Source organism: Electrophorus electricus, chromosome 5 (genome assembly GCF_041902795.1).
Source record: "Electrophorus electricus isolate QZ-2024a chromosome 5, ASM4190279v1, whole genome shotgun sequence".
Lineage (NCBI taxonomy): Eukaryota > Metazoa > Chordata > Actinopteri > Gymnotiformes > Gymnotidae > Electrophorus > Electrophorus electricus.
Window position 1 is genome coordinate 30,254,666 of NC_137501.1, and position 17,500 is coordinate 30,272,165.

Below are 17,500 nucleotides of genomic sequence, written 5' to 3' on the forward strand. Positions count from 1 at the left end.
AGGTGGTGCTGCTCTTACTGTTTCATCTGTTGACAGGTTTGTTTGTGTTAAATAGCTGATGTGATGACACCAAAATGTGGAGGACCACGCCCAGGAAACTGAGAATGTCCGAACATCTTCTACAACAGCAAGTGTAGTAGTGTCCAGTTACATATTACATACTACATATACATATACATATACATACTTCATATTACATATTACATATTACATACTACATATACATACTTCATATTACATATTACATACTACATACTACATATACATACTTCATATTACATACCACATACTACATATACATATACATACTTCATATTACATATTACATACTACATACTACATATACATATACATACTTCATATTACATATTACATACTACATACTACATATACATACCACATACTACACACTACATATACATACTTCATATTACATATTACATACTACATACTACATATACATATACATACTTCATATTACATATTACATACTACATACTACATATACATACTTCAAATTACATATTACATACTACATATACATATACATCATATTACATACTACATACTACATATACATACTTCATATTACATATTACATACTACATATACATACTTCATATTACATATTACATACTACATATACATATACATATTACATATTACATACTACATACTACATATACATACTTCATATTACATATTACATACTACATATACATATACATACTACATGCTACATATACATACTTCATATTACATATTACATACTGCATATTACACACTACATACTATATATTTCATACTACACACTACATATTACATGCTACATACTACATAATGCAGCGTCCTGTCATACTTCCTGTCATACTGCTAGTAGCTACATGAAACTGGCTTTTCCCACGAGGGTGTCCAACATGTAGAAGTCTAGTCCAGTAGCGCATGCTATCAAACGCCACTTAACTGCATGCGAGTGTATAAATCTCAGGTGGAGAACATAAGCACAACGTAGCAGAAGACAAAAAAATGCCGACATGTTCTCATGCATCGTCAGTATCGATTGCTCAGCTAGATATCCTTGTAATAGACCTGTGAAACCATCTAATCGATTCAGTTCAGCTGGCCATGTACAAGTACGTGTCTTCCATTAGTGTCTTTCCCTCAAGGACCTTTTCGTCATGCGGGTCTGAGGGTCTGCTCAGTGGTCACACATTAAATCTCACATTAGTATGTGGCACAGGGTGGGGGCGTGGCTGGACAGAGGTGCTATACAGTCCCACACCCAGCAGACAAATCCTCAGATCTGAACCTGAGTTCACTCACTCACCTTCTGCTAACCGGTAATGGAAATGCTGATATGTTCTGGTTGGAGATGGTGGGACTGCATACAGAACCTTTCCCACTTCTACGGTGAAGAGCTCATCTCTGTGTCAGTTAATCAAGACAGGCAGGCTGACCACAGACGTGTCCAGGGATGTCATGTCAGGCCAGTCATTTTGTAAGGCTGCTATAACGGACAGTGAAGAGTCACTGGTTTCCATCACATCTGCGTGCAGCCTTGCATGATAAATCTATATTCCCCTCCATAGTTCACATAAGTATTTCTTACATAGGTTAACATATGCAAAGATATCCAAGGTGTGCAAAGAATGTTCATTTTCTTGTGGGTAGAAGCAGATGAATTTATACATTTATAAATTTACACATTTATAAATTCAGAATTGCATATGTTGTCAGTCTTTCCTGGTGTGTTATTGGCATTGTCATTAGGCACCCTCAGAGTTGCAGTGTGGTACACAGTGTGTGTGTGTGTGTGTGTGTGTGTGTGTGTGTGTGTGTGTGTGTGCGCGCGCGCGTACGTGCACATGTGCCAAATTATCTGGTATGTACACCTCTACCTCTAGCTTGTTAGTGAGCTGTATGGTTTGTGGAGACGTGTGTCAGTGTGGTTTTACCATTTAAAACAACTTTGCGAGGCGTGTGCACACAGCGCAGTTTGATGGCCTGTCACTTCTTTCTTTGTAATGGGAAAACAGTTATGTTTATAGATCAATAGCAAAGAACGCTTCGGAAATGACAGAAAGCATTAACCCCAAGACCTTCTGGGATAGCGGCAGAAAACAGAAGGGACAGCGAGACTCCCCGGCAGTGTGAGGAAACTCGGTACGGAAGACGAGAGCGCTCGGTGGCTTAACAATAATTCTCACTGATTCACGGCAGCAGGACGGTGCTGTAGCACACTGGCTGTTTGATCAGCCGGCTGTCTACAACACTGGTGGAGATGCGGTGATCTCGGCAAACGGGAGAGGGACGAGACACCAGGGGAAGCCCGGGCCAGACAGGAGACTTCCACTGAGACAGCAGCCCCAGGACGGTGCCACAGACAGTTGGGTGTAAGAGGGGAAACTGGGAATCCTTGCTAACCGTCATGAAGGACATTCCTTCCGCGCCGTCCTTTCTCGCGATGGGCCTGATTGCGATTAGTTGTCATCCCGCCCCTTTTTCTCGTCGCGTTCGGTGTTTGGTGCAGTTCGAGCCGCGTAGATGTTGATATCGGCGGTAGCACCGCCGCCAGAAGATGTAGGTGAATCTCAAAGGGCAGTTGCTTAGCAACATGGTAATTCATTCAGCGATTTCGCTCCGAGACTTTTTCCAGTGATTTTTTGCATCTAATGGAGAGTGTGGCTTAAGCAGGTCCGTTTCACTGAGCTGTTCTGGCCGGATCCGCCTTCCCTGGCAGTGATTATGTACTGGTTAGCAGTTCAGTGAGGAGTTGCATATGCGACTTGCGTTTAGAGAAAGGAACGCATGACTGGAGCGCTTTAAACAACATCCTCTGAAGTGGCATGTAAAAAAATCGTTCAGACGGCTAAAAGTAAATGACATTAATGGCTCTGGACATGCTCTGAGCACTCGTCTCGTCCCAGAGAGGACCGGACGCCAGTTCAGAGGCTACTTCTGAATGTCAGTCCTCTTGGTCAACTTTTTAACGTGGACAATTGCAATGCTTGTGTTTTCTTATGCAGAGAGATTATATATAGGTTGTCTGTCCGCAGTCTGTCAACAGGACAGCTGATATCAGGGTTGTTTTTAAAATAGTTTGCACTGCATTTGATGTCATTGTGATAATGAGTAATAACTGTTATTTCTTTCTTCACTGTTTTTTTGCTGCAGCAGCAGAGATAGACATTGCTAGTCAGGAGTTTTACATGGTTTTTTTTATTGCTTTTAGGACACCTTTGAGATTAAACTTAAGATTCTCCAAGCCATATTTTAAAAAATATACAGTCTAAAAAAAAAAGTTTATATGCTTCACCACTGCCCTACAATTTTAGATTTTTGTACTCATGCTTTGAGGTTTTTTTTTTATTTTTATATCTCACTTCCTGGGAAGTGTTCTACTGCTTCAGTCTTGCTGTCCATATTTAATGAGACTCTGTATGAGTGTGTGAGTGTGAATGTTCGAACACTTGCGTGTGTGTGTGTGTGTGTGTGTGTGTGTGTGTGTCTTGGCATGTACGTGTGTGTGCGTCACCCTAGGCCCCAGCTTGGCTGTGGAAAGGGACAGACAGACAGATAAAGGAAGAGAGAGAGCGAGAGAGAGAGGGAGAGAGAGAGCGAGAGAGAGAGAGAGGGAGAGAGAGAGAGAGGGAAGGGACGAGAAATGTGAAGGAGGAGACAGACAATGATTCCTGGGGGCGGTCGTGTGCTTCGAGGGGAGCGTTCTAGCGCCCCCTGAAGGAGCCGGCTGGGAGCGGTCAGGCAGGTCACGGCGCTGGTGCCTCTGCCACATCAGAACCACGGGACAGACGTGTGGCTCCGCCAAGAGCATACGGGGCACCTCCCCTGTTAGCAGAGGCACAGGGGGCCATGTTCCAACTTGCCTGTCCACCATTCAAGTGCTAAGAAAAATTCACTGGCTTCGATCAGTGTTGGCGTCGCACATCTCGCTCCCTCCCAGCCAAACCCATTGACAGGAACGGTCATATGTCTCTGCTGTGGTTTTTGTCGTCTCCTTAAGACTCCTGTACCGGGTGAGGTCGTCTAGCCCTGGACCTACCACTGTTGAAGTCATTGTAAAGTCCACCAGTGGCAAGTTTCCCAGGAAACCACACGGGCTTACAGCAGCACCTGGCTATGAAGTACTGATGCTATATGTATAACACTGAATCTCTCTCTCTCTCTCTCTCTCTCTCTCTCTCTCTCTCTCTCTGTAGACGGGTAGGAAAGAGAGGGGAGACCCGCTGAACACCGCCATCGACAAGATGACCAAGAAGACCCGGGACTTGCGCAGACAGGTGACTGGTTTCTATTCCCTTGGCGACACAGTGCTTCTGGCCAAAATGAAGTCATTGTGTTCATCAAAAGTCTTTGTGTGAATTTTTTCTTCCATTTCTGGCCCGGCCTACGATGAGGTAGGCATGGAAACCCAAATCCATCTTCCAGTGGGTCTCTCTTATTTTCACATTATTCTTCATTAAAAGGAGTCAAACCTCTCTGTCTCTGGAGCGTTGTTCTCATCGTTACTGCTTTCCAAAACAGCAGCAGCGGTAAACATCTTGGAACGGCTTTGGGTTTTTTTCCCCAGCTAGATGTCGATTAAAGGAAACAAAGGTTTCCAATGCCAGGCGTAAATCCTTGGTGACTTCCATAATCGCCTGTTGGTTAGTTTCACATAAACTGACACACAAGTCCAGCAGTCACACACGGTGCGATAGCGGATGATGTGTGCCTTAACTTCTACCTCCAACATCTCATACATTCTAACCCCTATTGTCTGCAAAATTGAAAGGACAGATCGTAGAGACTCGGGAAACATTTGAACCTCTGCGCTTGAAATCTCTGCGCTGTATTATCACAAAGATATTAATAGCAACGTCAAGACATCACATATGACGCAAGGCAATGTTCCGCCATTGCAGCGAGTTAACCCAGATACGCCATGCTAGTGTTGTCCGATGTTTTCATCAGGGTTTCAACGCAGATGTGGAAAAATGAATCATGAACCACTTTGATGAACCATTATAATCAGAAATCTCATAAACTCTTACAGTCCATGCTGGTTTATGAAAGTTTATGAAAGTTCCCAAATGAAAATATCAAGGATATTAAACTCCAGTCTTAGGAAGCCACAGATTGAAACTGTTTAGTGATATTTCTGCATTAATTACGCCCAGCACAACCGTTGCTGAGTCCTCCAGGAACTGAACTGAGTTAAGTCCCCTGTCTGATTTCATCTGTGTGAATAAAACGGCTTTCCAGGGGCAAAATGCTGCGCGGCACTTTAAGATCCAGCTGTGCTGCTCTGTGACGCAGAAAGTCGGTCTCAAAGTGTGTTCCTGTCCAAAACAGGAAGCAGAACCTTCAAGGCCCCCCCCAGGGTAACTGATGCCACACCGGGTCGATCTCACATGACTACCAAGTCCAGAGTGAGGTTTCGTAAGAATAAAAGGAGATAGCGGGCTGCCCCAGCTTCTGAAATGAGCTCATCATTTCCCGGCTGCGGGCTGGCCAATGCGATGTTCACATTTCAACACTCCACTGGGGACTGAGAACGATGAGGCGTTTATTTATTTCTTTTTGTAAGCAAGATAAGAGGGCTCGTGTAATCCGACCCGCAGGTCATGCAAAGCCCCGGACGCGTTTCGCCGTTGATCCGCTGTCCTGACTCGCAGAGCACGTCATGTGACTTTTAGAGACTCCGACAACCCAACCTCCCCCTCACTCTCCCCGCACTCTGATGACACGTGTTTACCTCATCGTTGCAACGTCTGAAAACAACACAGCCATTTCTGATGCTGTAACCACAGCACAGAATACAGACAGCAGCTTTACCAAACTCCGGAAAGCTGAACAGTTGTTCTTATCTGCTAGATCAAGTGACACTTTAAATTATTATTAGGCTTTCAGTGCTGAATGGAAAGGGAAGAATGCCGAAGGAGAAACTGGGATGAGTGGTCTGTACAAGATCTCGGGGGGGTTTAGGGAAAAACGCAAGTTCGCTCCGGAAATGTCGGCTGTGTATCCGGAGCGAGACTGTCTGAGACTGTGTGAGCTGAGATTAATCTAGGATTAGTCCTTCCTGATCTCCATTAGTATGACCGGCAAATGACCAGAAATGTCTCACACACGCATGCACGCACGCGCGCACACACACACACACGTCCAGAAATAGCCTCCCTATACTGACATGCTTTATGAATGCAGTCAGCTCCTCTTCTGAAATCCAATTAGAGAGAGTAGTCAGTGTGCCAAGGCCGGCCGTTAAAGCAGGTTACCCAGAAATCCCTCTGTCAGATGCAAACACCGCACACTTGCATATGTAGCAGCGGCCACAGTGCGACACTATGAACGGGGGACGTGAGCATTCGTTGGAACTTCAGATTACAGAACTGCTCTATTTAACGGGATTTTTTTCACTGCAGCACCACAAGACACTGCTAACTGCCTCAGTGTGTCCTGCTCTCTCACACACACACACACATATGAAGTTTCCAGTGCAACACAGACATGGTTCCAGGCAGTTCTAGTGCTACATTTTTTAATCTAGATATCATAGTGACTAAATAAATATCCCATGGTTGTTTGTTTTGATAGACTCTGTCTTTACTCACGTGCAGGTCCAGTAGGGACTGGGTGTTTCTGGTGTGTGTGTGTGTGTGTGTGTGTGTGTGTGTGTGTGTGTGTGTGTGTGTGTGTGTGTGTGCGCGCACCGGTAGATACCACCTTACATAGATGCACACACACACACACACATGACAGAGTCCCCTCTAAACTCCCTGGACTTTCCAGTATCTTATAATTGGAAACCATCTTTTAAAATCTTCACTTCTTTCTGCCGAGGCCATAAATATGATCACGGCATGTTTGAACGTAGTGGCCAAACTCAGCAGTCGTACATCACGCCTCTCATCAAGCCCCCCCCCCCCCCATGGGCATATTCGCGATGTCGTTCTTGCCACCCCCACAACACCCGCCGTCCCTGACCAACACTGGGAAGGCTGTAAACATCCGACCGCTGTCGGATTAGAAGTCCGCTGTAAAATAAGGGATCTGTTTGCGGATTTGCCCGGGCAAGCGCTTTTAATCCTCTTAAGACGTTTATTTCATTATCTAGCGCTGTTTTACGTGAGGTGTTTACAGTAAAGTGGTTTAAAGGAAATGAAAAGGGTTTGATAGTCATGATTTACCTGCCAGTCTGGCTTCAGTCCATCTGCTCGTCCCACCTGTCACACCTGGTTTCCGACTCGCCACCGGTCACATGACAACGCGGCAGGTTGGGTCATGTGACCCGCAACGAGGTAGTGGGTCTCATGATGCAGCCTGCCTCATTGCTGGTCACGTGACCCAGTCGGATTAAGATAGTTTTTAGTGCTTGAGTGTGTGCTTTAAGAACACCACGAAGAGGGTGCGTGCGTGTGTGTGTGTGTGTGTGTGTGTGTGTGTGTGTGTGTGTGTGTGTGTGTGTGTGTGTTTCACTCTCATGCACGAGTATGTATTCTCAAACCAGAGTGCATGTCCACACTGAAAATATGAACTGGACATCCACCCAGATCCATTCAAGGTCTCCAAACCTTCCGTCAAACAAACAGAGGGATTGTTATCCCATCTGCACTGTCTCCACGGCAGTGGGCCTCTGGTTTGAGAATCATCTGATGGACAGTCTCAGAATGTTCAGCTGTAGGTGTGCGGAGTCTGTGTGTCGTGGTCCTGGGATCCGGAGAGCCACCCCACAGCCGTCAGACCAGGTGGACTAGAGGGTATAGGGTGTTGTCTTAATGACTGCATGTGCAGTAGACACGAGAAAGAGAGGGAGAACCAGAGAGAGAGAACCAGAGAGAGAGAACCAGAGAGGGAGAACCAGAGAGGGAGAACCAGAGAGAGAGAACCAGAGAGAAAGAACCAGAGAGAAAGAACCAGAGAGGGAGATCACTGTACTGGCTGGAGGATCGTTTTGCATGAATAACCGAGTCTTCATGGTCTGCGTGGCTCTGGTTCTGAGGAGTGCTTCCTCCCAAGCAATTAGCATTGCGTAATCCAGAGTCATTAGTGGTGTCACAGTGAAGCTGAGACCTCCCTGTGTTTACTACCTGTATGCCAGCACCGTGGCCCTCAGCTCACGCTACCACTGGCGCGTGTCCGCAAAAACAACGATGTGTCGAGATATAAAAAGGTCATGTCGGGTGGTCATTTTTATGGCAGGAGTTCTTATCCTGCAGTGGTTTCTCCTAGGTCGAGCTGGCCTCCCACAGGTGGTGTTAGCAGGGTAGAGAAGAGGGTGGTGGTGGTGAAGTGGAATCAAGCAGTCAGAAGGCCAGTCACGACTCCGAGGCCAGCGCAGCTCCTCTGCTCCCAGAAGAGATCTCTGACCGGAAGCCTGAGAGAGAAAGGGAGAGTGAGAGAGAGAGAGCCAGAGAGACGTTGACAGAGAGAAAGGGTGAAAGGGAGAGAGATGTACTGAGAGACTGACAGAGAGAGAGAGAGAGAGAGAGAGGGAGGGGTGGAAGGGTGGGCGAGAGAGGAGCGACATACAGACAGAAAAAGCCTGAGAACCGTAAACGTGGAGCACAGAGAACACTGATTGCCGGATTGGCTATGAAAATATTGCCTCAAACGTGATGATCCAGATGTTTTGAAGCTTGATGAATAGACGTAATTGAGAAGAGGGGGCTGATGGGTTCAGGCCGCTGGCCCTAAACGCGGCTCCTGCGCGCGCAATTAGTCTTCCCCAGACGCACATCCACTTACCCGCCGGAGCCGCACCATGTGTTCAAAGACCCGTCGCCAGGGATTCTGATAAACGCATGCACCCCCACCGCCCAGCCTCTTTCCCGACGTGCCTTTGATTGACAGCCGACTCGAGGACAAGCTTCCGGTGACATGCAGCTTTCTTAGCATATGTTTCTCAGTGTTCTGTCTATCGCTCTCTCTCACTCTCTCTCTCTCTCTCTCTCTCTCTCTCTCTCTCTGTCACGCTTTCTTTCTCTCTTCTCTGAAAGAAGTTATAAAAAAAACTCATTCTGCTCTTTGGAGAACATAATTTCTGCCGCTCTCTGTGGCTTTTATCTGTAATTATGAAGGTGAACTCAACTATTTCCCCATGCTGAGAACTGACTCCTCTCGGTGCCTTTAACACCCAGGATGGTGAAAGAGAGAACGCCCCCCTGCCTCTGCGGCGCTCTCATTCCCACGTCCAGTGTCTCTGGCCGAACCCTCATTCGAACGGCCAAGGCCGAGATATGGCAGGCAGTGAGGGCTGCACCTCATCACAACAGCTGTCTCTCTTCTCCCTGGGCGGTGAGGTAATGCAGCTGGTAGTGTTTTGATTGGGAGCGCTCCAGATCCCAAGCACAGATAAGCTCTCTAGCTGGCTGGCCGCCATGACAGAGCAGCATGACTGCAGGACGCTGGCAGGACCTCAATCTGTCATGCCTCCAAGCCTGATAACCCCCACCCTCCTTCAACTCCCCTTCACCGCTCCCTGTCTCCGGTCCCATTATGGATCCGCGAAACGCTCTCGCGTGGCCGGCCGGCGTTCGCTGATAAGTCTGGAGACTCCGAGCCGGCATCACCCTCGCGCACGTGGGCGAAGATTTGTGCTTCAACTTTAGACTGAACTGTTTCTGCGACCGTGCGCGTCTGTGGTATACGGCAGCTGTCTCGGTGAACGTGTGCTTCCAGACAGTCAGGGAGCGCCCGGCACTCGATCATCTACATCCGACAACACTCAGACGTTGATCCCTGCGAACTGCGCCACGCGCTAATTGCTCGGCTGTGAGCCCGTGACGTCTGTGACGGGCCCTGGCGAGCCCACGACACATCACAGGGTCTCCAGAACCCGGTAAGCTGTATCCGGTCATCTGCGCTATTGTTGGGAGACGTGTCTCCAGGACTCGTCTCTCCAGGACTGAGGCTCTCCAAACCCCCTCTTAACTCTGCTGGCCGTTCTGCTCCTGCCGAGAGATCGTTAGAGGGGAGGTTATACGATCCAAACAGTTTAGACAGACGACAGCAAGATCAAGCGGCCACACCTCCAGCCTAACCTCCCCCTGCCTCCCTCTCTCTCTTCATCCCTCTCTCTTCATCCCTCTCTCTTTCTCTCTCTCTCTCCCACTACTCGCTCCCCCCCGCTTCCTTCCTGCGCACACTGTTGCCGATATCAGAAATGAGCGCTCTTGCTTGGTTTGGATTTGCTTGGTTTTGCATTTGGCTGTTTTGCTTAGCCACACCCATGCACGCCTGTCTCCGCCCTCATCGCACCTAATGTTTAAATAAGAAACATTCGGCTCTTCCTGTTGCTATCTGTCCAGAATAGCAGATAAGCCATTGGGAAAGGGGACCTGAATGTAAGATTACGAATCCTTTGAGAAACTGGAGCACCCGCGCCGGCCCCGCCCCCTCACCCACAGCCCCGCCCCCTCACCCACAGCCCCGCCCCCATCACCTCCCAGCCCTTCCTTCCAGAATTGCGTGTTCGTGATTTTGTCGAACCTTCAGCGCCATTGAACTGCTAAAACTGGAAAACAAACTAAAAGGGCAGCGATGACTGGAGAGCAAGTCGACATCGAATGTATAACACGCGGTATTAGCAGCCACACCCGCAACTCTGTGTAGGGAAGGCAAAGTCGCTTTTAGAGGCCATGCAGCGTTCACGACAGTCTCTTCGATAATGGCTTCCGTGTCTGAGCACAAGCGTAATTCTTAGCACACATTTTCCTATAAAAAAGCAAATTTGCCAGAGTTTAGTATTATCTCTGAAGATGGTATGATTCTTTCCTTTTCAGTGTTAGTCTTTCAAGCTTTAGTTATACAGAGAGAGAGAGAGAGAGAGAGAGAGGAAAGAGATTCCTAGCAACAATCCCTACATGTCTTTAACAAAAACCAAATCAGGTATTTTTGTTTTGGGAACTTGGAAGGGCCTTTATAATGAGAGACTGAGGCCAGCGACACTTGTAGGATCCGGCCAAGCGCATGCAGGTGAGGCTGTTTGCAACGGCCACGCCTTGTGGCCCTGTTCATTATCGCTTCACTTTGAAACCAGCACTGGTGGCCTGTGCGGTTCCTCCCCCTCACAGCGGGGCCCTTACGTTTGGAGCAGAGATCCGTCTTATCGCGTTTCCTTCCCAACGGGCCGAGCAGACCGAAGCTCTCGTCCGGTGCGGCGGACCAAGGGAATGCAGGACAGAGGCTGAAATGAACCGGACATGCAGAGGCAGATGGATGGCATACCGGCGCTCATGAGGAGGGGATACTGCAGCTGGGTCAGGACAGGGAGGGTCGAGGGGTTGGGGCTGATGAAACAAACCCCACCGAGGTGCCATCATGTGTGAAGATCCAGTCATGTGCATATTAACCGCCCGTGACCGCCGCGTTATCTGTTCCGCAGGTGCGACAAGTCTCCTGCCACTCGTCACGGCCAGCATAGGGAGGTTTTCCTAAATCCCAGTCCAACCCCACCCCCACCCCAAGACAAGTGCACATCTTTCCTTGAAGGTTATTACACATGCCGCCAATGTTTATTAACACGTTTCGAATTGGATTATCGACACGCGGGGGTATGGATCATTATCTGTGAAGTGTGCTCGGCTTTCTGAAGTCATCGTCCAGGCGACCGAGAAGCCACTGGTGGGAGAGGATCGCATCGGGCCCCCCGTGCTTGCGCGCGTGTGTGTGCGTGTGTGCCCTTCCCTCGCGCACTTCCCCTAGCCTGCAGTTAAGGGCCCTTCCTGTTGAAAGCCTTCCGTTGGAAACTTCCCGGCAAGCTATAATTCATCGTTACCATCTCGCTATCCTAACTCTTTGGGCTGTTTTAATTGGCCTGGGTACTGTACATGCACGCTCGACTGGCTGGTAATTAGCTCCGGTTCAGAGTCTTTGGCATTGTCTATCAGCGGCTTGTCGTCTTGCGAGCCCTCCCTCGAGAACTTTCTGGAATAATGTTTCCTCCGTCTGTGATTATGACTGATGCTGACCACAGGATCTGCGCCGGCCCATGGCACTAAGAGAGCGATTTTCTCACCAGTTGCATCACTCCTCCTGCGCTAATGCTTCCGCAAATGCGAGAACAACAGTTTGTGGCTTTGGGATGACTTTGCTATTCTGGAATAAAGCGGTGACTAAAATGTGTGTGCATGCCTGGAGCCTTGAGCACTTCCAGAGAAGGCACCTCGTGCTAAACTAAAGGGTTGCCGTTGGCCGAAGACGCGCGAGGGTTTAGTGTGACGAGCTAGCTTCCTTGGACAGCCCTAGTGCCCGTTTAATAGAGTTTATGGCAATTTTGGGATGAACAATCCTTCATAAATACATCTATTAGGCCCAAGGTTTGGACACTGTAAAGCTGACAGTTTATCACCAAGCTGTTTTGCAGGAGGAAATCGGATTTCAGGTCCGTGTGTGTACTAATGTTCTTTTTTCTTTTTTTCTCTTTTTCTTTCTCTTGGTCTCTCTCAATGTCTGTCCCTCTCTGTCTCTGTCTGTCTCCGCTGCAGCTGAGGAAGGCCGTGATGGACCACATCTCCGACTCCTTCCTGGAGACCAACGTGCCCCTGCTTGTCCTCATCGAAGCGGCCAAGAGCGGCAACGAGAAGGAGGTGAAGGAGTATGCGCAAGTGTTTCGCGAGCACGCCAACAAGCTGGTGGAGGTGAGTCCCAGAGTACCGCGAGACGTGACCACAGAAACGGCTCCCCACAGCTCAGGTAGGCGGCTCCCAGCGCCCCCCTCCCCCTCCCATTCCATGACACCTCTGTCCTCAGCTGAATCCTCCGGGAGACAGACGGCAGGCTTAAGGAGAGGCACGATGCTTATCTGGGCCGGCGCGGCCGATATGTCGGCCCCCTGAAAGGCCTGCCGATAACACGCACCCCACCGAGGACATACTCACAGCGCCGCCCGCCTGCCTGTTTTATCCACTGTCAGATGTGTGCGTGCGTATTCTCGGCATGTCTCTCGCTCTATCACTTCCCCTCTCCGAGGCTTACACGGACGCGCATTCGCGCCGAGCCGGGAAGACGGATATTCCTGAACTCTTAGGCTTTGTCAAACAAAATGTATCTCCGCTGTTCTGTCGGAGTAAAAAGGAGCTCCGCCAGCTAGCCGTGCACACCCTGCTGTTTCATTGCAGAGGGATCGATACCAGCCACTGTTCTCCACTGGGGTCAAGGTGCTTCATGACACCACTGGCTGGGCCAGAATCTGTGATGTAATGTCTGCAGTAGGGACATGCTGTTAATCTTGTACCGCACCATGGAGAAAGACTACAAATACTGTTTATCATAACAGCTCATTCTCTCTCTCTCTCTCTCTCTCTCTCTCTCTCTGTTTATCTACCCCCCTGCTCTCCCTCCTTTGAACTCCCTCAATTCAAACTCACATAAACGTTTAGCTAGGCCTTCCGGATCCAGACGATTCCGGACGATCCTGCCTGCTGTTTCCTTGCATTGGTCTCTCCTGTATTCCTAAGCAGCATTCGAGCCGAGCGATTTTCGGGTCGTGCCCTTTTTATCTCTGCGTCTTCCCCCGGCTCCTGGAACGTCTTAACGGCCGTGCCTAGGCTGGCTTAGTTTCCCTAAAATTGCATAAATGGTTTCCTGAAGCATATCTCTGCTTTTTTAATAGTCATAAGCGTCTGGGCTCATGTGCTGGGTTTTGGCAAGGCAAAGAGGATGAAGGTGCAATCTTGAGTGGGCCCCAACCTGCTTGGCCCTCGCTAGCCCCGGTGGGGGGCAGAGGGTTCTCGGGAGGATGGCTGTCGGAAGGGTGTCGGTTCTGGATGCGCATACACGTTTGCGTCATTTTCCCAAATGCTGCTTGGACTGTGGAAGCGGTGGCTGCAGAGATGGTTGAGTTCTGAGCGGAAAGCCCCACACTCAGAACAGGACCGATTTGAGGCGGTCGTGCCTTTCGCATGCTCAGATGAACGGAACGGCATCGTCATCTTCACGGGGCCTTCCTTAGCGCACAGCAAAGGTCGGAGGTGATGACCTCAATAACGTGGTCCAGTCTGTGATCAGCGACGGCCTTGCGGCTCTGTCTCCTAACCTTGTCTGCCTCTGTCGCCCAGACCCTGAAAAACGGGGCAAGGTTCGTAATTACTGGATGGGTTTTATTAGCAGAGGGAGGAGGAAGAGAGAGACAGAGCGAGAAAAGGAGAGAGGGACGGGGAAAAGAAGGAGAAAGGATAAGGTAGAGAGTGAGACAGAGAAAAGGAGGAAAAATAGAAGAAGAGAGAAGAGAAGAAGGGAAACTGGACAGACAGAGAAATAGACAGAGCGAGACTAGACGGGGAGAGACCTGGGAGGATGGGGAAATATTTATGATGTGGATTATTTGACCTTAATTAGCCACGATTACCCTGGAGGCTGGAGATACATTAATAAAAACATTACTCACTACCACTTCTTCACCTATGATTCCCCTCCGCTAGTGCCACGGTCGCCTAGCACCCCTGTCACATCTTCTTTGTTTTGGTTTGTCCCCTCTTTGGGTTTTCCACGTCATGTGTTGATGGCACCTGTTTGTAGTTTGCCTTTGTTAGTCTGTCTAGGGCTTAGCCGGGTGTTTCTTGGCTAGTTGCTGGTCATTGGTCAGATTTGGTGCTGGTCTTTGTGTGTTATCTCTTTGTGCCTAGCCCATGTTTTTTACATTGTTCCAGTTTTTGTTCCCTGTTCCGTGTTCGGTCATCTTAGTTAGCGTGAATCCCAAGGAGCAGCATTCAGTGTGTGCATGTGTGCACGATGGGAAGTGTTTTGTTGTGTTTATGTATGGAACCGGTTATTGGATTTCATTCTACCTACTTTTTCAGTGATATTAATTTGTTCGTGTGATTACTGTTGTAGGAAGTTCATCAGCGGTGAGTTCTATTGAGTGGTTTTGTTTTTGATGGAGGCAGACACAGTTAGCTTGTTTCTTAGTTTTGTACTCTGCTCGCGTTTCGTTGTCTGGCTTCCCTGGCTTGTGGACCCTGATCCCTTCTAATAAGTCCGTGGACCTGTCCTCAATAAATCTCACTTTTCTTGGCATTAGCGTCCGCTTAAGTATCGCTCTGCGTTACAGAATGACTGGCCTACTAAGGACGCAGAGAGAGAGCGTGACTCTGGTGCGTGGTTCTTCCGTCGGGACAAAACTACAGCTGTTTCTAAGCAGTGCAAGTTAGCTACATCCCAACGCCAGCAAGACAAAGACATCAAATTCCCGAGTGCTGTGGGTACATGTGCGTGTCATCACTCATGGAAAGCCTCAAGGGATATTTCCGTTTAAGCACATTTTAGCGATGAGACCCCGGGTAAGCGCTATGAGTCTTCCCGTCTTGATCAGTGCTACAGGGAAAAGCAATCCGTGGCGGCAGAAGTGAGTACACGGAAGGAACATTCAGGAAACCCATTTCTCGGTGCTTGGTTAGCTCTCAAGTGCCACTGTGAACTTCCTGTAGCCTGTGTGGGCCTTGGGAGCTGCCAGGAGGGGTCTGTTTCTGTTCCACCACATACATGTCCCAACATTGTGGATGCCAACCGGCCTGATCCAGTTTCCAGTGTTGGGGAAGTCACCCAGCCTGTTCCTGATGCCCACGCCCAGCGGTGAGCATGTTCCCCTGGTGGTCCCGCCAATGTCCTGACCTGTTCCTGTGGCCGTCTCGCCAACCTCCTAGGCCTGTTCTGGTGGCCATGCTCCATGGCACGCTCATGATAGCAGTGTTTGTGCCAGATCTGCCACAACTAAAAGCCACAACTGGACCCGTTACCGCTCTCGGCCAGCTGGACCTGCTGGACCCACAACCCTCTCGGCCAACTGGACCTCCCAGACCTGCTACCCCCTCTCAGCCTCTTCCTGTGCCCACGCCCCTTGGCTTCCCCGTGACTCCAGCGGTTTCCGCACCTCCGGATCAGCCACCTGTCGTCACTGCCTCGTGATTCCTGCCTATCCCACCCTCATCCGTCTGTGTCTGCTGCTCCCTGTGGGCCTTCTGTGGCGTCATCAATCTTCCAGCCTCCCACAGCCGCCCTGTCGGCCTCCTCGTTGCCTCCCGCTGAGGCTTCGCTGGCATCTTGCCCTTTTCTCCATCTCCCCTGCCTGCTTTCCTTCCTGTTCCCGTTGTAAGTCTCTCACTGTGCCTGTTCCTGAGCCTGTTTTGTCTGTGCATGTCTCCACTTCTGCTTCTATCCCTGTGCCCGTCCCTGTTTCTGTTCCATGACTCGTGTCTGATTTTGTTCCTGTCCCGCCATCTGTTGTTTGGCCTTTGCGGTACATTTTCATCCCTCATCTTGTTCTGACTCTGGACGTTCCTCGCCCTGTTTTGACTCTGGTCGTTCCTCGCCCTGTTTTGACTCTGGTCGTTCCTCGCCCTGTTTTGACTCTGGTCGTCCCTCACCCTGTTTTGACTCTGGTCGTTCCTCGCCCTGTTTTGACTCTGGTCGTCCCTCGTCCTGTTTTGACTCTGGTCGTTCCTCGCCCTGTTTTGACTCTGGTCGTTCCTCGCCCTGTTTTGACTCTGGTCGTCCCTCGTCCTGTTTTGACTCTGGTCGTCCCTCACCCTGTTTTGACTCTGGTCGTTCCTCGCCCTGTTTTGACTCTGGTCGTCCCTCGTCCTGTTTTGACTCTGGTCGTTCCTCGCCCTGTTTTGATTCTGGTCGTCCCTCGTCCTGTTTTGACTCTGGTCGTTCCTCGTCCTGTTTTGACTCTGGTCGTCCCTCGTCTAGTGTCATTTCCGACTGCGCCTCCTCAACCTCCCTCCTGGCCCTTTTGTGGTCCTCAGTCTGCTTGTTCATCTGTTCCATGTGTCCTGGCGTCGCCCCAGTTTCTGTGTCTGCTCCTTCTCTCTCATATCTCCTTTGTCTGCTCCTGGTTCCGTTCTTCTGTCTGACTCTGTTTATGGATTCGCCCTTAATAAATCTCTCTCTTCTCAACGTCTGCATCCGCCTACTTACCGCTGCGCATTACACATAGTAAAGGGACCATAACATATCGTGTTGTATTATCAAAACTTTATTTATTTATTCATTCTTTCATTCATTCACACTCTCACCCTTTGATTGATTCTTTGCATCTCACATCATTGAACAAATGCACCATGCAGCATTTTGGCCTGTAACCGACCATAAATAAAGCCTGCTCTTTGGCCATGCTGTCCGTATCTTCACGTGCACTACACTCCGCACCAAGTTGCTCTGCTTTCCCTGAGGCCAACCCTTCTTTACCCCCACTGGTCTAAGAGCAGATGTTTGTCCCCAACACTTACCCCCAGGTGTGAAGCAGAGAAGGCCATTGCCTCCCTGATTAAAGCCGTGCCATGGATAATGACGAGTCTCTTCCTAACCTGCCTGTGGTCCCAGGAGGAACCCTCTCTCTCTCTCTCTCTGTCTCTCTCTCTGTCTCTCTCTCTCTCTCTGGGGCTGGCCCTGAATATCCTTTCTCAATTGACGCTCTCTCCTCTCTATCTTCCACTCATTAACATCATTCCGTCGAGCAGTAATTGCATTACCACTGACCAAAACCTTGACACGCTTT

The 17,500-nt window shown here is 49.3% G+C and overlaps 1 protein-coding gene across 4 annotated transcripts in view; it reads left to right on the forward strand.

Moving 5' to 3' along the window:
* Nucleotides 1–17,500, forward strand: part of ctnna2 (catenin (cadherin-associated protein), alpha 2) — a 300,745-nt gene that overhangs the window by 231,315 nt on the left and 51,930 nt on the right. For 3 of the 4 annotated variants that reach the window (XM_035529725.2, XM_035529726.2, XM_035529727.2), the window contains 2 exons: nucleotides 4,218–4,298; nucleotides 12,489–12,641. In XM_035529725.2, the coding sequence (XP_035385618.1) occupies nucleotides 4,218–4,298; nucleotides 12,489–12,641 (234 nt within the window). Of the gene's footprint in view, nucleotides 1–4,217; nucleotides 4,299–9,498; nucleotides 9,842–12,488; nucleotides 12,642–17,500 lie in introns of those variants that run through there. The other variant, XM_035529728.2, reaches the window with a different exon arrangement.